General features: G+C 44.0%; 1 protein-coding gene across 1 annotated transcript; it reads right to left on the bottom strand.

Moving 5' to 3' along the window:
- Positions 1–348: 348 nt before the first annotated feature.
- Positions 349–4,746, bottom strand: PTCRA (pre T cell antigen receptor alpha). Its single transcript, XM_003404182.3, has 4 exons — positions 4,521–4,746; positions 2,435–2,755; positions 1,225–1,269; positions 349–569 (listed from the first exon to the last, which is right to left on the bottom strand). Exons 1-4 carry the CDS (start codon positions 4,576–4,578, stop codon positions 349–351), a joined length of 645 nt encoding a protein of 214 aa, XP_003404230.1. The 5' UTR covers positions 4,579–4,746.
- Between the last annotated feature and the right edge of the window lie 20,864 nt (positions 4,747–25,610).

The following is a 25,610-nucleotide window of genomic DNA, read 5'->3' as shown; positions in this document are numbered from 1 at the left end:
ATCACCACCTTTAAGGGCTCCCAGTCTAATGGGAGAGAACCAGGCTTTTCCCTCTCAAAGCGTTCAGTCTGAAGGGGGGAGACAGAGGAAGCCCGCAGGAAGTTCCAGTCTGCAGTAGGAGGCAGGGCCACACAAAAAAGCTCCAAGATTTGAGCAAGGAATACTGAGGTTGGATCATGAATGAGCACCAGGTCCAAGGTCGGTCGGTAGTGAACGCCCCTGCTCCCGGATTGGACTCCTGCGCTCCTGACCAGGCAGAGGGTTTGAACCCGGCAGGCTGGGTGGAGCTGTCTGCCTGTCATCACTCCATCACTGCGGCCAAGTCCAATCTTTGGCAGCTGAGAGTTCTCACACGGGCGGCGGTGGCACACGGAGAAGAAGGCTGTCTGCCCGTGGGGCCATTGGGAGCTCAGGGAGCCCCGAGCCCCCCAGGCAAGGCGCCCCCGCTGGGTCCGCCTGGGCCGTGCGCAGGGAGCGGAGCCGGCTGCAGGTCAGGAGCACATCGAACAGCAGCAGTTTGAAGAGCAGCAGCCGCAGGGCCCCCAGCCGCAGGGCCTGGGCCGGCATCCCTGAGGGAGAAGGCGCGGGTTGAGGCCTTGTGCCTGGACCTCTGCCCCACTCAGAGGGAGTGTTAGCCAGAGAACAGCGGCTTTGTCCTTTGCCCTTTGCTATTTTCCCCTTTGTCCCCCTCCTCCAGGGAAAGTCTTTCCTGGTGTCTAACATCAGCTCTTACTGGTAATAATAACAAATACCTTTCTAGCCTTAGTTTTATTTCCCAACAACCAGAGGGATATAAGACAGGTAAGTAGTAGCATCTGTTGCAGAGAAGTGTAACCAACCAGCTCAAATTTTTCTATTTGGTCAGGAAGCAGAGCCACACTGGATCCTGGACTTCATGACTTCTGGTCCAGAGCTCTTCCTTTACCCTAGACAGTCTCCCATTTACACAAGGTGCTAATGCTAAGACAACCCATTTGGGCTGCCCAAGGAGAGCACCAAGGACCCTCCCCTTGGCTCTCACCTGTGCTTCTCAACCGGTGTCCAAGGATTGGGCTGGGGCCAGGGGATCCACCCCCATCCTACCCATGGGCCCAGGCTAGCCAGTTCCCCAACCCAACAATCCACCAACCCGCAGGTGGGACCCATCAGGCCAGAGCTGGATATTCCACCCTCCAGGACCCAGGGTCCTGATACCTAGCTGCTTAGCCCCACCCCAGTACTCACCCCAAAAAGGTTCCCAGAGGCAGGTCCTGGCTGAAGAAGCCTCTCCTGTGAGTCAAGGAGAAGGTAGTAAGTACTTTGGGATGGGCCGTGCACTTGGAGCTCCGCATCTGCAGTGCTACGCCCAGGCCCTGGCACAGAGCTGGTGTTCAGCCCATGTTGGATACATGAACCAGCAGCAAGGACCCTGAGCCCATTTGCTGCAGTTCCTGTAGAGAGCCCAGATCTCCCTTGCTCCATCCGCCATCCCTGTTCTGCGCCCTAGCGGCACTGAGACAAGAAATCTATTTTCAGACAAGAAATCTATTTTCTTAGTATTCTTTGGAAGGCAGGGTATTTATTCAACCAACATTCGCATTGAGAAGATGGCAAAACTGAGGTAATCTAGAAAGAGGAAGTAAGTCATCTGGTCAGTAATAATAGCTGACTTTGGACGTGTTACCTAATCCTCCCATGCCTCAGCTTTCCCATCTGTGAAATGGAGGAAATAATACGACCTAGCTCATAAGTTGAAAGTGTTTAGAACAGTGCCTGGCTCACATTAACACCCAATAGCTGATAGCTATTGTTTTAATTATTACTTGATTCTTGTGAGGTATAACATATATATTGTTATTAGCTGCTGTGAAGTTGGCCACTGACTCATGCCGACCCAATGCACAACAGGATTAGAGTGTTGTGATCCATAGAATTTTCATTGACTGATTTTTGGAAGTAGATTGCCAGGCCTCTCTTCCTAGTCTGTCTTAGTTTGGAATACTCTGCTGAAACCTGTTCAGCATCACAGCAACATGCCAGCCTCCACTGATAGACAAGCGGTAGCTGTGCAGGAGGTGCACTGGCTGGGAATCAAACCTGAGTCTCCTGCATGGAAGGGGAGAATTCTACCATTGAAACACACTGCCCTTGTCTGTATATTTATATATACCTCACCCTATATAAATAGGGTGAGGTATATATAAATATCTCAACCCTAGGAGGAAGGCATTATTATCTCTTGGAAGTCATGCAGGAGAGCCAGGGTTGCAAATTCCAGGATTCATGACCCTGAGGCCACCCTGCTGTGGGCCCAGGCATCACCTCACCTGGGTGGTCTGCACTTGGACACTCTTTATGCTCCCATGGCCTGGAGCCTCCTCCCTCCCACCACACTATCATTCCAGGTGTGTGAAAGGGGACAGAGCTTCCACAGGGCCCCAGGCTCCATCCCCACCTGACAGCTGTAGGGGCTGTGTGCTCCAGCTGCTGCCCTCAGCCCCAGGCCCTGTGTGGCAGACCAAGGGCTCCCAGGCTGCCAGCTCCTCCGAGGGCAGGGAGAGCTGGGCCAAGCTAGTCCAGGTGCCATCTCCTGCTGGGGAAGGGCTGTAGGTGAAAGCATCCAATGAACTGCCATTTCCAGCTGAAAACCAGATGGGACTGTCAAGGCCAGGGGATGCAACATCGAGGACGAGGCAGACCACCAGCGTCTGCTGCTTCCCATCCACCAGTAGTGTGATTGGTGGGGCCAAAGAGGGGAAGGGCGTGCTGCCCACACCTGCAAGAGAGCACAAACCTATGGAGGGCTAAATCAGTCTGTGTCCCCCCATGGCCAGCATTTCATTCTAGGTTAGGGTTCTGGGTTTCTATCCTTCCATCTGTTCTTCCACCATCCATCTATCTATCCAACCATTCACACATCCATCCCTCTTTCCTTGCATTTACCCATCTAAGCATCCTTCCTTTCTTCCATCTATCTACCCTTTCATCCATTCTTCCATCAACTGTCCTTTCTTCCATTCACTCTTTTTACCATCCGTCTATATGTCCATCCATCCATCCATTCATCTGAGTGCCTTTCTGTGACAGGCACTGGGGTTTGAGTAAGACATTGTCTCTGCCGTCAAGGGACTGAGTCCCATGGGAAAGACAGAACCCCAAACAAATAATTATAATACCATGTTGTGCCATCCTCAGGAGAGTGATTACCTCTTGGGAAAAAGGGAAGGAAATAGGATCTGGAATGAGATCAAAGGAAGCTTCGAAGGCACCCATAACTTTTTGTTTCTTTTAAAAAAAAAAATCTGATTCAAATGTAGCAAAATATTAGCAATTGGAGGGTGAATGGGTGTTTGTTGTATTATTTTCAAGTCTTTATTGTAGGTCTGTTTTATTTCATAATTAAAAATAAATAAGTAAACCATATGGGTACTAGAAACATTTGCTCAATCACATAGACCACCCTGCTTTGGAGGATAATTGAAATTTTGCCACATGACACAATGAACCAAGCCTGGGACATGGTCTCAGACAAAGCTGGCTTGACTCCTGACTCCTCCACTTAGTTTACTGAGTCTCATTTTTCCCACCAATGTAATGAGGATAATTACACCAGCCCACTGAAACTGTTGTGGAAAGACCATAAACGTAAAATGCCCTGAGAGACAAGTATCGATGTCAATATTATTAATATTAATAAATCATTGCAAATAAAGGGAGCATAGAGAAGGCTGAGGGTGAGCTCTAGGCTCGTCAAACTCCTGAGGCTTTTCAGTTACACAGGTAGAGATACTCCTCCAAGTTGAGTTCAGCTCCCAACTCCCCCATGAAGCCTTCCAGGATTGCTCCTCCTCACCCTGACTCCTCCCTTCCCAGAGCTCAGGCCTTCTGCCATGGGCTTTCCCTGCTCCATGTGGGTGTGGTTTATCTCCCTGTGGAAGGAGATGCTGTGACAGACTGGGGGCCAACTTTAGATCTAGGAGGCTCCCTGACTCAAAGGTCAAAGACCTTCCGCCACTACAGTAGGAATTCTCTTCTCAAAATATTAGCCCTTTGGCTCCAGTTTTGATTTTTGGAGGTTAGGGTAAATATCCCCGGGAAGTCACCAAAAGCCCAGTAGGATAAGGGGGCACTGGGAGTGAACATGAGACACCCCGAGTCCTGTTGGAATAGGGCACCCTGAGGTCAGGAGTTGGGCAGGAAGGGCAAGACAGGACCTCACAATCACTCCATATGACACAACACAGTGCTGGCTACCCCAACCCCCAGCCCCCATGGAACCCCATCCTCCTTGCTCATAGGTCTCTATTCCTCCAGGAGGCGAGTGCCTTTCCTACCAACACTGTGGACTCTAGAGGAGCAGGACTTGGGGGGTGGAGTACAATGAGGAAAGGGATAATGGGCTTCTGCTGGACACTCCAAGGGCTCCAAATGGCTCTTGTCCTGCCTCCCTGCATTCCACCCACACCAAGGAGGCTCAGAATGAGGGAACGGGCTTGGGCAGACTAGTGGGCTACAGAAAGGAACCCAGGGAAGGAGCTCACCTGTGGGCAGGGCCGGACACCCGAGGGCCAGAAGAAGCACCAGCCAAGGCTCAGCCATGGCCTACCCAGAGGAGGCAGGACCCAGCTGCAGATCCAAGGTGTGGGCTAAGGGAGGATGTGCCCGCAAGACTGCTTTCCAGGCCACAGCCCCAGCTGCACCTCAGCTGCTCTGCCACAAAGCCGTTTTCCCGGATGAGGGGCCCCTCCCATCCTTACCCTAGCCCCCAAACCCAATCCTCTCTCATGAGCCAGGCACTAGAAGCCACATGTCCACACTCTCTCCATTCTGAAGAGAGCTTCACAGTCTGCAAAGCTTTTTTCCATTCACTGGCCCTTCTAAAGGCCAGCTACCATTTACACGACACAGAGCACCTGGCAGTATGTCAGGGGCTTGACATACTGGGCTTCATTCGATCTTCCCAACCACTGGGAGTTCCGTTTCACTGTGAGGCAACTGAGCCTCAGAGAGGTTGAGTGACCTGCCCAAGGCCACACAGCTGGCAGTTGTCAGAGTCAGGACTTGAATTGTTTCCTGATGGCTGGCTTTATTATGGCCAAAAAAGATGTTAAATAAACTTATTTCCATGTTGTTACTCCTTATTTAAATATTTTGCTAATGTCCTTTTCGGTGATTTCATTAAAATTCAGCTGTTGTTCTCATTTTGACCCTGAAATTTCTTTCAGGCATACACCCTAGTAAAATAATAAAAGATTCAATCATTAAAAGGCAAAGATTTATGCACAAAGATGTCTTTCAAGTATTATTTTTAAAAAGCAAGAAAATGGAAACAACATAAAATGCTCAACGTGAGGGGAATGCATTAAGGTTTGGTACATTTATATTAGTGGATATTATGCAGCAGGCTTTAAAACCATGTTTTCGAAGAATATCGAATGACAAGGGATGTAGAATAAAGTTTGGTTAAGAGCACGAACTGTGAAGACAGAACACCAGGATTTTAATTCTGATTACTCAGTAGTAGTATGACTTTCAGGAAGTTATTTCCCTCCCTGATCCCCGATTTTCTATCTGTGAAATGACGGTGATAAGACCTCAAAGGGATATTGTGAGAATTAAACAAGATAATCCATCAGGAGGGCTTGGTACAGTTCTTTGTACATAATAAGAAGAAATATTCTCTTTCTTTATACATGTATATACGTAGTCACTATAGAGAGTTTAAACAAGTGGGATACAAATCTAAATAGAAACTATATACTCAAGTTTGTATAAAAAATACATAAATATTTCTGGAAGAAAGCCAATCAGATGTTAACAGTGGTTATCTCTGCATGTTATGATTTTGGATAGGTTTTATTTTCCTCTTTATAATTATTTATTTCTCAAATTTTCTACAACGAACCTCTATTTTTTAAAAAAAATCAGCAAGATAAACATTACTAAAAAACAAAACTACAAAAGATGTAACCAAGATCACTGAATCATTTGTTTAGAAATTGTTAAATGGGAACCTCATTTACTGTGCTTTAAACACAATAAAATATATATTAAAAAAGAGTTATTCTAAACTTGCTGTCCAGTTGTTGTTGTTATGTGCCATTGAGTCTGTTCCCACTCATAGTGACCTTATAGGACAGAACAGAACTGCCCTGTATGGTTTCCAAAGAGCAGCAGGTGGATTTGAACCGCCGACCTTTTAGTTAGCAGCCAAGCTCTTAACCACTGCACCACCAGGGCTCCTGATAGCCAATAAATCTATGAAATATTCAGGAAAAATGAAACTACAGATGTGCTATAATTCATCTAGTCATGCCTTTATTGTTAGACATTGGGTTTTCCAATTTAGGGTAGTGAATATCTTTGTAAAGACTTATGGGAATTAACATTTATTTTTTTTTTAAATTATTGGCTTGAAAATCCGTGTGTTTCAGACTCCTGGATACACATCTGCTATAGTAATTTATGTTCCACCACAGTGTATGAAAGGCCCGTTTATCTAGGTTAGCACAGGGCATTCCTTTTTTTAAAATTCCTAATTTGATCGGTTAAAGATGGTATTTCATTTCTCTGATTGTGACATTTTTCATTTAGTTGTTTCTGTTTATTACCTTCTTTAATGTTGTTGGAAACCCTAGTGGTGTAGTGATTAAGTGCTACTACCCCTGCTAACTGAAAGGTTGGCAGTTAGAATCCACCAGGTGCTCCTCAGAAACTCTGTGGGGCAGTTCGGCTCTCTCCTACAGGGTTGCTATGAGTCGGAATTGATTCGACTGGCAACGGGTTTGTTTTTAAACATCACTTGCCTGCCAGTGGTGCAGAGGTTAAGAGCTGGACTGGCCGCTAACCAAAAAGGCCAGCAGTTCGAATCCACCAGCCACTCCTTGGAAACCCTGTGGGGGCAGTTCTACCTTGTCCTATAGGGTTGCTCTGAGTCGGAATTGACTCCAAGGTGCCAGGTTTAATAGCATAGTCTTAGTGTCTTATTAATTTTATAAGAGTTCACATGTTAAAGATACCGATACTTTGTATATTGCAATTGTTGGAGCTGTTTCCCCAGTCCACTGACTGTTTTTAATTTCACTTTTTTCTTTTTTTTTTAACCCTATGGTTTTTTGTTTTGTGTAAATGAGTATATTCATCTTGCCTGTGGGGATTTATTTCATCTCTTTTAAGCCTGGAATGTCCTCTCCTCCAGAGAACTGAAGCAATCTCATTTCTATTGTCTTATCTTTTTTGTTTTTTAATTTAAACTCTACCTTTCCCTCCCCACCCCCCACCCCCCTTTAATTCTATTAGAAATTAATTTTGGTGTATGGTAAAAAATGTGCATTTACATTCCCCCGACAGCTAATCAGTTATCCCAGGATCATTTATTGAATAATCCTTCCTGTCCCTATTATTCGCAAAGCCTTTATTACCCCTTAATTCCTTTTATGTAACTTTATTTCTTCCTGTCTCCTTGACTTCTTTATTCTTGTGTCAGCTCCACTCTATTTCAGTTTGATGGTTATTTTAATAATCATGTTGATGACATTCTCCTGACTTTTCTGAGAGAACCCCAGAGGCCATGGCTGTGCCCCCCCTTCCCCTCAGGGTGCCTGGAAGCCTCAGGCTCTGCGTGTTCCCAGGCACAGCCCATGCCCAGGTGGGGGCAGAGTCTCGGTGGGTTCCCACCAGAGAGGGAAGGAGGGAGGGAGGCAGGTGTCCCCAACGACCCTCCCACCTTCCAGCCTGGGGAGGCGCTGGCCTGGGCTTCGTTACCACATTACAGATGTAATGTGCTCCTTCAGGCTTCAAGGCCTTCCCAGGGGCAGACAGATGGAGACCTCCCAGCCCCAGCCACCTCCCTCACCCCGCTGCCATCGCTGCTTTTCCACTTGGCCACTCCTGGCTCAAACCCCGGGCTGGGGCGTCTCTGGCCACAGCTCCACCTGTAAACTCTCGTCTGTTCCTCACGTTGGTTCCTTCCTTCCAGGAGCCCAGGGAATCTCCCTCCGACCCACAGTCTTTCTGGCCCTAAAGATGTACTTGCCGTGGGGACAGATGGTAGGAACCTTCCATTTCTTCAGCGGAAGATGCCCAGACACACCGGCCTTAGGAGGGTGGAGATGCTGGTCTCGGCTTCTCACTTGTGATTGAACCTGCCATTTGCCAGTCGCTGCACTGAGCTAGTGTCAGTTCACAGAGGATCACAGGAAATCCTCACAAAAACCTTAGGAGGTATTATTACCATCCCTGTTGTACAGCTGAGGAAAGTGAGGCTCAGAAAATCAGAAAAGCTTAGTTACTTCTCTTCAAATACTCTAGCAGGCAAGAGGTGGAGCTGGGAGTTCATTACAGGGATGTGTTTACAGGTCTGTCTCTCTCCAAAGTTCTTTTCGCAAGGTTGTTGGGAGAATTAGATTAACCAAGAATACTCATCTCGGTGCCTGGCACACAGTAGGTGCTCATTCTACATTATCTGTCTCTCTTTTTTCATATGTACCAGTAGAAAATTCAGAGTCTTCGTTAAGCTGAGACGAGCCATAAACTGGTTGCCATGAAGTCAATTCCAACTCTTAGCGGTCTTATAGTACGGAGCAGAACTGCCCCATAGGGTTTCCAAGGAGCGCCTGGTAGATTCAGACTGCTGACCTTTTGGTTAGCAGCCATAGCTATTAACCACTGTGCCACCAAGGCTCCAGGTGAGCCTTACAGGATATGAAAAAGAAAATTAAGGAAAAGTAGCAGTACTTATGGCATTGGTGGTTCAGTGGTAGAATTCTCACCTTCCATGCAGGAGATCTGGGTTCGATTCCCAGCCAATGTACCTCATGTGCAGCCACCACTTGTCTATCGGTGGAGGCTTGCGTATTGCTGTGACGCTGAACAGGTTTCAGCAGAACTTCCAAAGACAGACTAGGAAGAAAGGCCTGGTGATCTACTTCTGAAAATCAACCAGTGAAAACTCTATGGATCACAACGGTCTGATGTGCAGCCGATTATGGGGATGGCGCAGGACTGGGCAGTGTTTTGTTCTGTTGTACATAGGATCACCAAGAGTTGGGGTCCGACTTGACAGCCGCTAACAACAATGATAAAGCAGCATTTATTAGAGAGGGCTGTTGATGTTGCCAAAAAATTACTGGTTGTAAATCTGACATATCCAATTAGAAGATTTTAGCCATAGGGGTGGTCGGGGGTCAGCATGTGTGTGTACTGAAATATCAAGTAGAAGCCTCTTCTAGTCATCCTGGTAGGGACACCCATTCCACACATAAAAATCCTACAGTGTAATTTACGATAAAAAAAAAAAAAGCATCCAAATGATCATTGATAAGGAAATAAACTATGGAGAATCTACATGGCAAGATACTATATAGCCTTAAAATGGCCATTCGTTCTTCCCTTCAAAACCATTTATTGAACCCCAGAAGACACGGTCCCCGGATTCTCTGTTAACTCAAAACTAAAACCATTCACAAAGCCAAGTCTTCAAAGATTAGACCGGACTATAGAGCATAAAATAATACTTGTGAAGAGGGTGCTTCTCAGTTCAAGTAGATAAAAAAAAAAAAAACACAAATGGGAGCCCCTGCCCAGAGGTAGGATGAGAAGACAGAAAGGGACAGGAGCTGGTTGAATGGACACAGGAAATGCAGGTAGAAAGGGGGAGTGTGCTGTCACATTATAGGGATTGCAACTAGGGTTACATAACAATGTGTATGTAAATTTTTGTATGAGAAATTAATATGAGCTGTAAACTTTCACCTAAAGCACAATAAAAAAAAAGAAATAAAGAAACCGTTTATTGGTCCCTGTTTTGTGCCAGGTTGAGGCTGGGAATAAAAAGGCAAGTAAGAGATGTCCCCAGCCATCAAGGAGGGAGAAAGACAGGCTTGTAAACAGATAAGGGATAGCAGATAAAAGACGTGGTATGTACAGATGGTATGACTGAAGTGTGTGAGTGTGTGTGTGTGTGCGTGAGTGTGCGCGCAGGTGTAGAGTGGGGCCCAGGGAGGGAGGTAAATTCTTTTAGAGTAAAAAGTAGGGGTACCAAAAAAACCCAAACCAGTTGCTAGCGACTTGATTCCAACTCATGACAACTCTATGTATTTCAGAGTACAACTGCTCTCCATAGGGTTTTCAGTAGTTGTGACCTTTTGGAAGTAGATTGTCAAGCCTTTCTTCCCAGGTGCCTCTAGGTGAATTAGAACTGCCAATCTTCTGGTTAGTAATCAAGCACTTAACTGTTTACGCTACCCAGAGACTCCTAGAGTAGGGTTACCCAACCCAGTGCCCTCCAGTCAATGAGTAGGGTTAAGGGTCAGGAAAAATACTTTAGAAGATGGTACTTGAGCCAAAACTTCTTTTTAAACAGCTTGTAATGACATGGAAAAATGTTTTGGTTATGATGTTAATTTTAAAAAATGTGCATGTAGTATGATCATAGCTGTGTAAAAACTTCATGCATGGAAAAAGAAAATGAAAAGAAACACCAAAAATTTTTGTCACAAACAACATCCTATTCAAAGTGTGAAACTCTGAACTAATATTTCTAGTTGCTTATCATTTCCTAGCTATTCTGTGACAGCCTTCGGCAGGCCAACCCACCATTCCATCAAGACGGCTGCCTCTGGATGAAGGTGCACATGGCGAGACCAGTGAGTTCCTTGGGTGTGAGCTCATTCCTTGGCTGGAAAATGTGTGTCCTGGTTGGAGGCGATGGTAAGAGGCCTGCCATGCCACAGTGATGGGTAAGGTATTCTGTAAGTTAAGGAGCACTGGTGCTGACAGAAATACTGTGGGCAGGGAAGGCAAATTCATACCTGCAATACATGCCTATCCTTGTTAAGTACAGCCTCACCTGCCCCTGCCATGATGGGAGGGGCCCAATCAAATTAACCTGCAACCCTGGTGAGAATGGCGCCCAATCAGGGCTCAGCATTAGCCTCTGAGGTAAGTGGGCTGGGCACTCAGCACTGGCCACTGCCTGATCGGCCTTGGTCTTAGCTATATAGTGTTGCTATACCAGCAATATCGCGAGTGGCTTTAATGAAAAGAAGTTTATTTTTCACAGTTTAGGAAGCTAGAAGTCTGAATTCAGGGTGCTGCCTGTAGGGGAGGTCTCTCTCTATTGGCTCTAGGGGAAGGTCCTCATCTCTTTTCAGCTTCTGTTCCTCAGTTCCTTGGTGACATTCGCGTGGCTGGCATCTACCCCCATCTCTGCTTCCTTCCTTGCTTGCTTGATCTGCTCTTTTATCCTCAAAAGAGATTGATTTAAGACACACCCTGCACTAATACTGCCTCAGTAACATAACAAACACAACCCATTCTCAAACGGGATTATAACCATAGGTATGTTTCGGTTGTTGTTAGATACCATCGATGATTCATAGCAACCCTGTGGACAGCAGAATGAAACACGGCCTGGTCCAGCACCATCCTCACAATCATTTTTATGCTTAAGCCCATTGTAGCAGACACTGTGTCAACCCATCTCCTTGAGGGTCTTCCTGCTTTTCACTGACCCCCTACTTTACTTTAGCCTTAATATGGCCATTCATTCTTTCCTTTGAAACCATTTGTTGGTCCCTGTTTTATGCCAGGCTGGGCTGGGGATAATAAGACAAGAAAGAGATGTTCCTAGCCATCAAGGAGAGAGACAGACATGCTTGTAAACAGATAAGGGATGTGAAGTGCGACAGATGCTATGACTGAAGTATGTGTATATGTGTGTGTGTGTGTGTGTGTGTGTGTGTGCATGCAGGGGCAGAGAGTGGGGCCTGGGAAGAAAGGTAAATACAGGCACAGGTACAGGGGTTAGGATTTACTTTTTGGGGGGGGACACAATTTAATTTATAGCAGCACTGGAGATAGGAAGGCTATGTTACCAAGTCAAGGAATAGCCTCCACCCCTGCCACCAAGGCCACTTTATGCAGTGTTTTGGATTGAATTATGTCCCCCCAAATAAGTGTTGTAAATCCCAGACTCTATGCCTGTAGTTATAATCCCATTTGGGAATTGGTTGTTGTCTTAGTCATCTAGTGCTGTTATAACAGAAATACCGTAAGTGGATGTCTTTAACAAAGAGAAATTTATTTCTTCACAGTAGGCTGAAAGTCCAAAGTCAGGGCGCCAGCTCCAGGAGAAGGCCTTCTGTCTCTTCCCCTGGACTAGGAGCTTCTCCATGCAGGGACCCTGGGTCCAAAGGATGCTCTCTGCTCCCGGCACTGCTTTCTTGGTGGTATGAGGTCCCCTTGCCTCTCTGCTTGTTTCTGTCTTTTGTATCTCAAGAGATTGCCTCAAGACACAAGCCAAACTTGTAAACTGAATCCTGCCTCAATAACACAAACTACCACCTTTTCTCCCTCATTAACATCACAGAGGCAGGATTTACAAATTATAGGAAAATCATACAATACCAGTCAAATTGATACACACATTTTTGGGGGGACATAATTCAGTCCTTGACAGTTGTCTTTGTTATGTTAATGAGACATGATGAGAGTAGGGCCTGTTTTAAGTCAATCTCTTTTGAGATATAAAAGAGATTAAACAAGCAAGCAAAAGAAGCAGAGATGGGGGAAGAGAGATGCCAAGGCACATGAAGACTGACCAGAAACAGCTCAGAAGAGAAAAGTACCTTCCCCTAGAGCCAGCGCCCTGAATTCAGACTTCTAGTCTCCTAAACTGTGAGAAAATACATTTCCATTTGTTAAAGCAGAACTGAGGTATGCCTGACCCAAGCCATGGTATTTTCAATCACCTCATATGCAGTGAAAGCTGGACAATGAATAATGAAGACTGAAGAAGAATTGATGCCTTTGAATTATGGTGCTGGCAAAGGATAGTGAATATACCATGGACTGCGAAGAATGGACAAATCTGTCCTGGAAGAAGTACAGCCAGGATGCTCCTTAGAAGTGAGGATGGCGAGACTTCATCTCATATACTTTGGATATGTTATCAGGAGGGACCAGTCCCTGGAGAAGGACATCATGCTTAGTAAAGTTGAGGGTCAGTGAAAAAGAGAAAGACCCTCAAAAGATGAATTGACACAGTGGCTGCAACAATGGGCTCAAACATAGTAATGATTGTGAGGATGGCATGGGACAAGTAGTGTTTCCTTCTGTTGTACATAGGGTCGCTATGAGTAAGAACCAACTCAGTTGCACCTAACAACAACAAAACCATCCACTTGTGGTGTTTCTGTTATAGCAGCACTAGATAACTAAGACACATGGATCCATTGAGCAAGCCACAGGGAAATAGGCTGACCTTTGCCCACAGGGCTGTCCTCTTGTCACCTGATGACCATGATTTATTGTTGGTCATTGCATCCACTTGCCCTTGACTATTGAACACCACCACCTGGACTTTACACCACCAAAAAATGAAGGGGGAAAAAAAAAAAACCTGTAGCCGTAGAATGGACTCCGACTCATGACCCCATGTGTGTCAGAGTAGAGCTGTGCTCCACAGGGTTTTCAGGGTCTGGGTTTTCAGAAGTAGATTGCCAGACCTTTCTTCTGAGGTGCCTCTGAGAGGACTTAGATCTCCCGCTGAGTGTATTAACTGTTTCCACCACCCAAGGATTCCTTTATACCACCAGGAGAGCATTGCTCTCACTGAGATCAGGGAATCCAGTTATACTGCAACATCCCTACTCTTATCTCCAGTTCACCAAGGAGAGCCATCAGAGCAATCCAAGGATGCTGGTGGCCCTCACCTATGCATTTTTTAATGCTTTAGTAAAGGGAGTAGTCTCCAGACCACCTTGAACTAGGTGGCTAAGCAGAATGCACATGATAGAGCCAATCCAACATTCCCATCTCCCTGAGACTTTGGATTCCTTCCTTTACACTATGCCAGGGGTGTTCTGGCATTTCAACTTCATTAACTGTAGACTATTATTAAGTCTAGGCTTTAATTAGCCAGTCTAGCCGACTACTAATGCTCCTCCCTAGTGCTCCAGCCAACATGACAAATCCAAATCCTGGGTGGGCACCTATAGCAAAGAATTTGGCAAGTGGAGCCCTACATTCCATCCTCCTTGGTCTATTTCCCTCAGAACCCACTTCCACCCAGGCTCCCGAGGCTTCTGCCAAGGCAGGCTGGCAAGATTGTAACTCTTTCAGTCTAGGCATTCCCCCTCAGTGAGGGCCTTGTGCTTCTCCACCAGGGCTCTGCTGGGATCTAATTTGGGATGGGCCTGGGGCCAAGGGGAATGAGGAGAGGGTTCTGATGCTAATTTCCTGGGAGGCTGGAATGGTGCAAGAGGGGCTTGCCTACACAAACAAGAGAATTTCATAAGAATTTGGGGGTTCAAAGTTCTCAGCCTCCCCCATGCCTGCCCAAATGTCCCCTTCCCATGTCAGAGTCTCCCATCTTCCCCAACAACGCCCTTACCTTAGCATAAGATATCTGGGGGACTGAGCATTTAATTAGCACTGCAACTTGGCAACCCTTACAATGAGTCGCCAGGGTCAGTCCTCAGCCCCATGGGCCCGGTGACTATACAAGATGAGGGTCTCCTTCATACAGCCACCAACACGTTCTTATTGCTCACACACACTCTCCATTGGGCATTTATATCTTTCAGCTCACTTTTCCCCTGTGTGTGCTCTGTGGCCATTGGAAGTCAAATGACTCCATAATCATTATTAGCACTATTGTCACCACAGCAGCTAAATGATAATTCAGTGATAATTTGAATAATGGTGGCCTGTTTGTCCATACATCAACATGCTGTGGCTTACCTGGGTACACTTCCCCTTCTGCAAGGAGGATTGCCCTGTGTTCCTTAAATTTATGACCAATTCAAATTCAGAATCCTGTTTTGTGAGTCAGTTGTCTGGCACCTTTCTCAAAAACTACTGGGTTATAGAAGAAATTAAGGACGGAATAAAGAAATTCACAGAATCAAGTGAGAATGAAAACACATCCTACCAGAACCTTTGGGACACAGTAAAAGCAGTACTCAGAGGTCAATTTATAGCAATAAATGCACACATCCAAAAAGAAGAAAGGGTCAAAATCAAAGCATTAACCCTAAAACTCAAAAAAATAGGAAGAGAGCAGCAAAAGAAGCCCTCAGGCACCATAAGAAAGCAGATAACAAAAATTAGAGCAGAATTAAATGAAATAGAGAACAGAAAAGCAATTCAGAGTTAACAAGACCAAAAGCTGGTTCTTTGAAAAGATCAACAAAATCGATAAACCATTGGTCAAACTGACAAAAAAAAAACAGGAGAAGAAGCAAATAACCTGAATAAGAAATGAGATGGGCAATATCACAACAGCCCCAACTGAATTTAAAAGAATCATAACAAAATAGTATAAAAAAATTGTACTCTAACAAATGTGAAAACCTAGAGGAAATGGACAAATTTCTAGAAACACGCTGCCTATCTAAACTAATACAAACAGAGGTAGAACAACTAAATAAACATGTAATAAAAGAAGAGATTGAAAAGGTAACTTAAAAACTCCCAACAAAAAAAAAAAGGCCTGGCCTGACAGCTTCGCTGGAGAGTTCTACCAAACTTTCAGAGAAGAGTCAACACCACTACCACTAATGGTATTTCAAAGCGTAGAAAAGGATGAAACACTCCCAAACTCATTCCATGAAGCCAGCATATCCCTGATACAAAAACCAGATAAATACACCACAAAAAAAGAAAATTGCAGACCAAAATCCCTCATGAACTTAGATGCAAAAATCCTCAACAAAATTCTAGCCAGTAGAATTCAACAACATATCAAAAAAATGATTCATCATGACCAAGTGGGATTCATAAGAGGTATGCAGGGATGGTTCAACATTAGAAAAACAATCAATGTAATCCATCATATGAATAAAACAAAAGACAAGGACAACATGATTTTATCAACTGATGCAGAAAAGGCATTTGACAAAGTCTAACATCCATTCATGATAAAAACTCTGAGCAAAATAGGAATAGAAGGGAAATTCCTCAGCATAATAAAGGGCATTGATACAAAGCCAACAGCCAACATCATCCTAAAATGGAGAGAGTCTGAAAGCATTCCCCTTGAGAACAGGAACCAGACAAGGATGTCCTTTATCACCACTCTTATTCAACATTGTGCTGGAGGTCCTAGCCAGAGCAATTGGGCTAGATAAAGAAATAAAGGGCATCCAGGTTGGTAAGGAAGAAGTAAAAGTATCTCTATTTGTAGATGATATGGTCTTATACACAGAAAACCCTAAAGAATCCACAAGAAAACTATCAGAACTAATAGAAGAGTTCAGCAAAGATATACAAGATACAAGATATACAAAAATCAGTTGGATTCCTCTACACCAACAAAGAGATCTTTGAAGAGGAAATCACCAAATGAATATCAATTACAATAGCCCCCAAGAAGATAAAATACTTAGGAATAAATCTTACCGGAGATGTAAAGGACCTATACATAGAAAACCACAAGACACTACTGCAAGAAACCAAAAGAGACCTAAAAAACCCCAAACCCCTTCCTGTCAAGTTGATTCCAACTCATAGCGACCCGATAGCAAACTACATAAGCAGAAAAACATACCTTGCTCATGGATAGGAAAACTCAACATTATGAAAATGTCTATTCTACCCAAAGGGATCCATAGATACAATGCAATTCTAATCCAAACTCCGACAGCATTTTTTAATGAGATGGAGAAACAGATCACCAACTTCATATGGAAGGGAAAGAGGCCCCGGATAAGTAAAGCATTACTGAAGAAGAACAAAGTGGGAGGCCTCACACTACCTGATTTTAGAACCTATTAAAGCACCACGGTAGTCAAGACAGCCTGCCGCTGGTACAACAACAGATACATAGACCAATGGAACAGAATTGCGAATCCAGATGTAAATTCATCCACCTATGAGCAGCTGATATTTAACAAAGGCCGAAATTCCATTAATTGGGGAAAAGACAGTCTCTTCAACAAATGGTACTGACATAACTGATATCTATCTGCAAAAACATGAGAGTCAGTCATCTTGGGCTGTGCCAGGAACCAATTCCTGCACTGGAAAGTCTGGGTGGAAAACAGATGACATACTTATACTGGATAATTTGAGGAAAGTTTAATAAAGGGTAGTGCAGTGGTTATATGCTGTGCTGTTAACTGAAAGGTCCATGGTTCAAACCCACCAGCTGCTCTACAGGTGAAAGATGCGGCAGTCTGCTTCCATAAAGACTGCAACCTTGGAAAACCTATGCGGCAGGTCTACTCTGTCCTGTAGAGTCTCTATGAGTCAGAATCGACTTGACAGCAATGGGTTTGGTTTATTTATTTATTTTTAAATTTACATAGGTATGGGCAAGGCGTCCCTGGCTGGTACAAAAGGTTAACACTTAAAAATGTCCAGGGACAGGAACCATTCCCGAAGACAACTCATCAGACATGGTAGGGACTGGACGATGGGTAGGAGAGAGATGCTGACGAAGAGTGAGCTACTTGTATCAGGTGGACACTTGAGACTGTGTTGGCATCTCCTGTCTGGAGGGGAGATAGGAGGGTAGAGAGGGTTAGAAACTGGCAAAATCGTCATGAAAGGAGAGACTGGAAGGAGGGAGCGGGCTGACTCATTAGGGGGAGAGTAAGTGGGGGTATGGAGTAAGGCGTATATAAGCTTATATGTGACAGACTGCCTTGATTTGTAAACTTTCACTTAAAGCACAATAAAAAATTATTAAAAAAAAAATGTCCAGGGACCAGAAGAACTAGATGGTGCCCAGCCACAACTGATGACTGCCCTGACAGGGAGCACAACAGAGAACCCCTGAGGAGCAGGAGAACAGTGGGATGCAGACCCCAAATTCTCATGAAAAAACCATGCTTAATGGTCTGACTGAGACTAGAAGAATCCTGGTGGTCATGGTCCCCAAACCTTCTGTTGGCCCATAATAGGAACCATTCCTGAAGACAACTCATCAGACATGGAAAGGACTGGACAATGGGTTGGAGAGAGATGCTGATGAGGAGTGAGCTACTTGTACCAGGTGGACACTTGAAACTGTGTTGGCATCTTCTGTCTAGAGGGGAGATGGGAGGGTAGAGGGGATTAGAAACTGGCAAAACGGTCATGAAAGGAGAGACTGGAAGGAGGGAGCGGGCTGACTCATTGGGGGAGAGTAAATGGGAGTATGTAGTAAGGTGTATATAAGCTTATATGTGACAGACTGACTTGATTTGTGAACTTTCACTTAAAGCACAGTAAAAATTATTAAAAAAAAAAAAAAAAAGTCCAGGGTATCCCTGGGTAGTACAAACATATAACACGTTTGCCTGCTGACCAAAATGTTGGAAGTTTGAGTCTACCCAGAGGTTACTTTGGAAGAAAGTCCTGGTGAGTTACTTCTGAAAACTCGGCCATGAAAACCCTATGGAGCACTGGTCTGTTCTGACACATATGGGGTTGTCGTGAGTTGGAATCAGCTCGAGAGCAACTGGTTTACTGGCTGAGGCGAAGTGAACTCTCGAGGGATGGGGCTAGTACCTGGGCCTAGTAACAGGCCTGAGGGATGAGGGCATGGGCAGAGTCAAAGCCAGAGAGCTGTGTGGAGAGTGCCCTGACATCTAAAAGTGATCCTGCAGGGAAGGAGCCAGGGGAAGAAACATGCTGACCTCTTTCTTCTCCTTCCCTACCCATTGGCCAAACCCAAGAACCAGAGGTCAAGGAAGCCTATGGAAGGCATCAGGGTCCAGGGAGCTGGGTGGACAAGGGTGGGAAGAACCTGGAGGGGTAAACAGAGGAGATCCAGCATAACCACCCATCTGAGAAGAACATTAATAAATGCCTTTGCTGAGCATCGTTCATTATCCCATTTAATCTGCCGGACAATCCTGTGAGGCAGACACCGTCATCACCCTCATTTGACAAAAGAGAAACCTGGAATGCAGATAAGTCAAATAACTTGCTCCAAAGTCCCACAGCCAGCTTGTAAGTGCCAGAGGTAGATCAGGACTCGGTCAGCTTGGCTGCAGAGTCGGGCTTGGGCCAGCCCAGCAGGCTGCCTGTTGCCCGTAAGAACAGCTCGCACACACACGTGTGTGTGTGTAAACACATGTGTGCTCTGGTATGATTAGCTACATTTAAACACCAACATGACATGCCAGCTCCTTATTCCAGTTGGCACATAACACTGTTGACGTACCCAGGTACATGTTCTTTACATGAAAATTATATATGTGTGTCATAATTGTCATAATAACTTACGTCTGTGACTTTTTCCCTGGATAGGCCTGAGCCTCTCAGTTATTTAACTAATGTTTTCTGAGCACAACTAGGTCTTTATATGTGTAAAGCAGAACTGTGCTCTATAGGGCTTTCAAGACTGTGACCTTCCAGAAGCAAATCTCCAGCCCTTATTCTGAGGTGCCCCTGGGAGGGTTTGAATCTCATATCTTTCCGTTAGTAGTCAAGCACTTAAATATTTATGTCACCCAGGGACTTGAAGTTGCTACAACTGCTGGTCTAGGCACATGGGAAAAGTAGGTGGGTGAGATTTACAGTCCAATGAAACAGACATGTGGATAGAGAAGCAAGTGAGGGATTGTGGGAGCTCAGAAAATGAATCAATTAATTCTTTAAAAAAAAAATTTTAGATACTTTACTAAACATCAAAAAATTTCTGCTAAATACTATGAAATGTTGAGTCGATTCCGACTCATAGCAACCCTATGTACAACAAACAGAATGATAAACTGCCCCGCCCTGTGCCACCCTCACAACAGTTGTTATGCTTGAGCCCTTCGTTGCAGCCACTGTGTCAATCCAGCTCATTGAGGGCCTTCCTCTTTTTCACTGGCCCTCTACTTTACCAAGCATGATCTCCTTCTCCAGGGCCTGGTCCCTCCTGATAACATGTCCAAAGTATTTGAGACAGAGTCTTGCCATTCTTGCTTCTAAGGAGCATTCTGGTCGTACTTCTTCCAAGACAGATTTGTTCTTTCTTCTGGCAGTTCATGGCATATTCAGTCTGCTTCCGCAACACCATAATTCAAAAGCATCAATTCTTTGGTCTTCCTTATTCATTGTCCAGCTTTCTCATGCATATGAGGTGACTGAAAATACCATGGTTTGGGTCAGGGTGCACCTTAGATCCTCATAGTAACATCTTTGCTTTTTGACAACTTAAAGAGGTCTTTTGCAGCAGATTTGCCCAATGCAATACTTCATTTGATTTCTTGACTGCTGCTTCCATGGGTGTTGGATGTGGATCCAAGTAAAATGAAGTCCTTGACAACTTCAATCTTTTCTCCGTTTATCATGATGTTGCTTTATTGCTCTAGTTGTGAGGATTTTTGTTTTCTTTATGTCGAGATGGAAACCTCAGTGGTGTAGTAGTTAAGTGCTATGGCTGCTAACCAAGAGGTCGGCAGTTCGAATCCGTCAGGCTCTCCTTGGAAACTCTATGGGGCAGTTCTACTCTGTCCTATAGGGTCACTATGAGTCGGAATTGACTTGAAGGCAGTGGGTTTTTGGTTTTGGGTTTATGTCGAGGTATAATGCATACTGAAGCCTGTAGTCTTTGATCTTCATCAGTAAGTGCTTCAAGTTCTCTTCACTTTCAGCAATCAAGGCTGTGTCATCTGCATATTGCAGGTCGTTAATGAGTCTTCCTCCAATCCTCATACCACGTTCTTCTTCATGTAGTCCAGTTTCTTGGATCATTTGCTCAGCATACAGATTGAGTAAGTGTAGTGAAAGGATACCACCCTGACATGCTCTTTTCTGATTTTAACCTCTCAATATCCCCTTGTTCTGTATGAACGACTGCCTCTCGATCTTTGTACAGGTTCCTCACGAGCACAGTTAAGTGTTCTGGGATTCCCATTCTTCACAATATTATACATAATTTGTTGTGATCCTCACAGTCAAATACCTTTGCATAGTCAATAACACACAGGTAAACATCTTTCTGGTATTCTCTGCTTTCAGCCAGGATCCATCTGACATCAACAATGATACCCTTCATTCCACACTCTCTTCTGAATCTGGCTTAAACTTCTGGCAGTTCCCTGTTGATGTACTGCTGCAACTGTTTTTGAGTAATCTTCAGCAAAATTTTACTTGTGTGTGATATTAATAATATTGTTTGATAATTTCTGCATTGTGTTGGATCACGTTTCTTTGGAATGGGCACAAATATGGATCTCTTCCAGTCTGTTGGCCAGGTAGCTGTCTTTCAAATTTCTTGGCATAGGCGAATGAGCACCTCCAGCACTGCATCCGTTTGTTGAAACGTCTCAATTGGAGTGTCAATTAATTCTTATGGCAACAATGGAAGGTGGCCTCATTGAAGAAAAGCGCTTGAAGGATGAATTGGGTTTCAATAACTGCGGGAGAGGAAAGGGCATTTTCCTAATGGGATAGAATTAAAAAAAAAAATCATGATAACAGATGTCTAATGAGTCATAAATGAGCTTAGGAGCATTTGGAACCTATCTCTAAATTTAGAGGTTGGCATCTGACCTTGTAACCCTCTATAAGGGATAACCTCTTGGCCATGGGGGCCCTGGCTGACTCAGAAAGTGACAGGATAGAAATGTGTTTGTCTTTGTGGATTTATTAAGTTTTCTTTCTTTTGCCTCCCTGATATCTTCACGCATATCATGGCAACCCCAGCTCTGCTACTCTCTTTCTTAGGCTTAGTTTCCTGCTTTGTATACAAGGGGGTTGGACTCAATAGAATGTTCTAGGTCTCTCCTGACAATCCCTAATTCCTAGGCTTGTCTAGCCCATCTTATGGGGTTGTGCTGAGGATAAAATGAAAGAATTTAGAGAAGCAAAATGATGGCTTGAAATGTCTCCCCCAAACACACACACATTACTTTCCCTAATTCTGAGCAAACTCAATCCTTACGGTGCCTGGAAGGACACCCAACGTTGGTTTGGACCTCATAGAGATGTTTTTGCCTTCCACTTGGCTAGCAGAAAAGAAGACAATGGTGGAGCAGAAAACCAGTGCTCCCCAGCTAGGACGCTTAAAGTGGAGCCAGGGTCATCTGAGAAAGAAAAGTGAACAGACAAGTTAGGAGGGAATCTTTAGGGCAAGAACTCAGGAGGGACTGATCTTGGCCACAGAGAGAGGGATGAGTTCTTCCTTCATTCAGTGTGGTAGGTCTTCTCCAGCCTGGCTTTTTGAGCCCCCTTTTTATTTTAATAAGTTTCCAACCTTCGTCTAGATTAATCAGTTCTTAACAATTTTGCCACATTCGCTTTCTTTCTCTCTCATCCTGGCATTTCACCCCTAAATACTTCAGCAAGTATCTCCTAAGAACAAGGCCACTCTCCCACATGCCACAGCACCGTTATCATGCTCAAGGAATTTAACCTTGAAAATGTTAATATTAATAGTTAATAGGTAATGCTGGTCTGTTATATAAAAAAACCTGTCACCATCAAGTCCATTCCAACTCATAGCGATCCTATAGGACAGAGTAGAACTGCCCCATAGGGTTTCCAAGGAGAGGCTGGTGGATTCAAATTGCTGACCTTTTGGTTAGCAGCCGAACTCTTAACCAATATGTTAAATATAACATAACAGTAATAATAGGTTATATATATTATACAGCTATCTATAATTGTCTATATGTCTATCTAATATATGTCTATTAGATATTAATATTTAATAGATAATGTAAATAGTTAATAGCTAATACTATCATCTAATATACAGATCATATTCAAATTTGCCCAGGAATGAATGTCTTTATAGCTGATTTTTTTCCCCCATCCTGGATCCAACCCAGGACCACATATGACATTTACTTGTCATGTCTCTACTCTGGGATAGTTCCTCAGCCTTTTCTTTCCTTTCCTTTCTTTGTCTTTTATGACACTGACATCTGTAAAGAGTCCAGGCCAGTCACTTTGGTGTGTCTGTTTCCTCAAGATTAGATTTAGGGTGAACATTCTGGCAGGAATACTGCAGAAGAGATCTTAGGTCCTTCTCAGTGCAGTGCATCAGGACGCACGTATGTCAGTTTGTCCTCCTGATAGTAATTCAACTTTGCTGGCTTGATGAAGGCGCTATTCACCAGATCAGGCTAATTTCACTTTTTTTTTTTTTAATGAAAGTATTTTATTGTGTTTTCAGTGAAAGTTTACACAGCAAATTAGGCTCCCAGTAATTGTTAAATTACTACACAACTTGTTCAGTGACATTGGTTGTATTTTTCAGTGTGTCGACTTTCTCATTATCTCCATTCTGCTTGTTCCGTTTCTAGTAATCTAGTTTCCTTCTTTTCTTTGTTTTTGAGTAAATGTTGACCATTTGGTTTCATATAGATGATAGCTTTACTTTTCTAATTTAAAAGATTTATTATGGCTATATATACATATACATAACATAAAATTTCCATTTAACTATTTTTAAGTGTACACTTCAGTGACATTAACTACATTTACGATGTTATATAACCATCACCACTATTTCTCATCATCCTAAACAGAAACTCTGTACCCATTAAACAATAACTCTCCATTCCTCCCTTCCCTCAGCCCCCGGGAACTATTAATAAACTTTGGTCTTTATGCATTTGCCTATTCTAGATATTTCATATAAGTGGGATCATACAATATTTGTCCTTTTGTGTCTGATTTATTTCACTTAGCACAATGCATTCGAGGTTCATCCATGTCATAGCATGTATCAGAACTTCATGTCTCTTTATGGCTGGATAATATTCCATTGTATAGATATACCACATATTGTTTATCCATTCATCTGTTGACGGGCACTTGGATTGTTTCTACCTTTTGACTCTTGTGAATAGTGCTGCAATGAACATTGGGGTACAAATACCTGTTTGAGTCCCTGATTTCAAGTCTTTGAGATACATACCTAGCAGTGGAGTTGATAGGTCATAAGGTAATTCTATGTTTAACTTTTTGAGTAACTGCCAAACTATTTTCCATAGTGGCTGCACCATTTTAGAATCCCACCAAAACTTGTTGCTTTCTGGTGTTTTTGTACGTGTGTGTGCGGTGCAAATGGTTAGCAATCGACTATTGACTACTAACCTTAAGATTAGTAGTTTGAACTTGCCCGATGGTACTGTTGAAGAAAGTCCTGGCAATCTGCTTCTGTTAAGATTAAACAACAACAAAAAACCTAAACCCACTGCAGTCTAGTCGATTCCAACTCATGGTGACCTTAAGTGTGAAGATTGTTGTTGTCATTAGCTGCCATCCAGTCAGCCCCAACTCATGGCAACCCCATGTGTCACAAAATAAAACTGTTACATGGGGTTCTTGGCTGTAATCTTTACAGAAGTAGTTTGCCAGGATTTGCTTCCATGGAACTGCTGGTGGGTTTGAACCACAAACTTTTGGGTTAGCCAGTTGCCAATTGCTTGTGCCACAGACAAGAAAACCCCCTGGAGCAGTTCTACTGTATAACACATGGGGTCACCACGAGTCAGGATCAATTCCACAGCAACTTTTTTTTTTAATGAACATGAAGTGGTATCTCAATGTGGTTTTGATTTGCATGTCCCTAATGAGCATCTTTTCATGTGCTTGTTAGCCATTTGTATCTCTTTTTTGAAGAAATGTCCGTTCAAGGCTGTCTTAGTACTAGTGCTGCTATAACAGAAATATCCCAAGCGGATGGCTTTAACAAAGAGAAATTTACTTCTCTACGGTAAAGTAGGCTAAAAGTCCAAATGTGGAGTGTCGGCTCCAGGGGAAGGCTTTCTCTCTCTGTTGGCCTTCTCACCAATCTTCCCCCAGACTAGGGGCTTCTTTGCTCAGGGACCCCGGGTCCAAAGGAAGTGCTCTGCTCCTGGCACTGCCTTCTTGGTGATATGAAGTCCCCCCTCTCTGCTAGCTTCCCTGGTAAGCGTGACCTGGTAAGGGTGTTACAATCCCACCCTAATCCTCTGTAACATACAATGACAATCACAAAATGGAGGATAGCCACAGAACACTGGGAATCATCGCCTAACCAAGTTGATACACACATTTTGGGGGGGACATAATTCAATCCATGACAAAGACCTTTGCCCATTTTTAAATGGGGTGGTCTTTTTGTTGTTGAGTTGTTGTTGTTAGATGCCATCGAGTAGGTTCCTACTCATAGCAAGCCTATGTACAACGAACAAAACACTGCCTGGTCCTGCACCATCCTTAAAGTTGTTATGTTTGAGCTCATTGTTGCAGCTACTTTGTCAATCCATCTTGTTGAGGGTCTTCCTCTCTTTTGCTGACCCTCTACTTTACCAAGTATGATGTCCTTCTCCAGGGACTGGTCCCTCCTGATAACGTGTCCAAAGTGTGTGAGACTAAGACTTGGCCATCCTTGCTTCTAAGGAGCATTCTAGCTGGACTTATTCCAAGACAGATTTGTTCGATCTTTTGCAGTGCACGGTATATTCAAAATTCTTTGCCACCTCAAAGGCATCAATTTTCTTCCATCTTCCTTATTCATGGCCCAGCTTTCACATGCATATGAAGCAATTAAAACCACCATGGCTTGGGTCAGGCGTGCCTTAGTCCTTAAATGGGTTCGCGCTTGTAATCTTATTAAGAATAACTACAGTCAAGTGGATTTTAAAGGAGACATAGTTTAATACTTGCAAGGACTAGGAGATAGAAAGATCACTCTCAAAGCATTATCTTTC

Source organism: Loxodonta africana, chromosome 1, assembly GCF_030014295.1.
Source record: "Loxodonta africana isolate mLoxAfr1 chromosome 1, mLoxAfr1.hap2, whole genome shotgun sequence".
Taxonomy (NCBI): domain Eukaryota; kingdom Metazoa; phylum Chordata; class Mammalia; order Proboscidea; family Elephantidae; genus Loxodonta; species Loxodonta africana.
The sequence above is the reverse complement of the archived record's forward strand: the minus strand, read 5'-3'. Positions and strand labels throughout refer to the sequence as shown.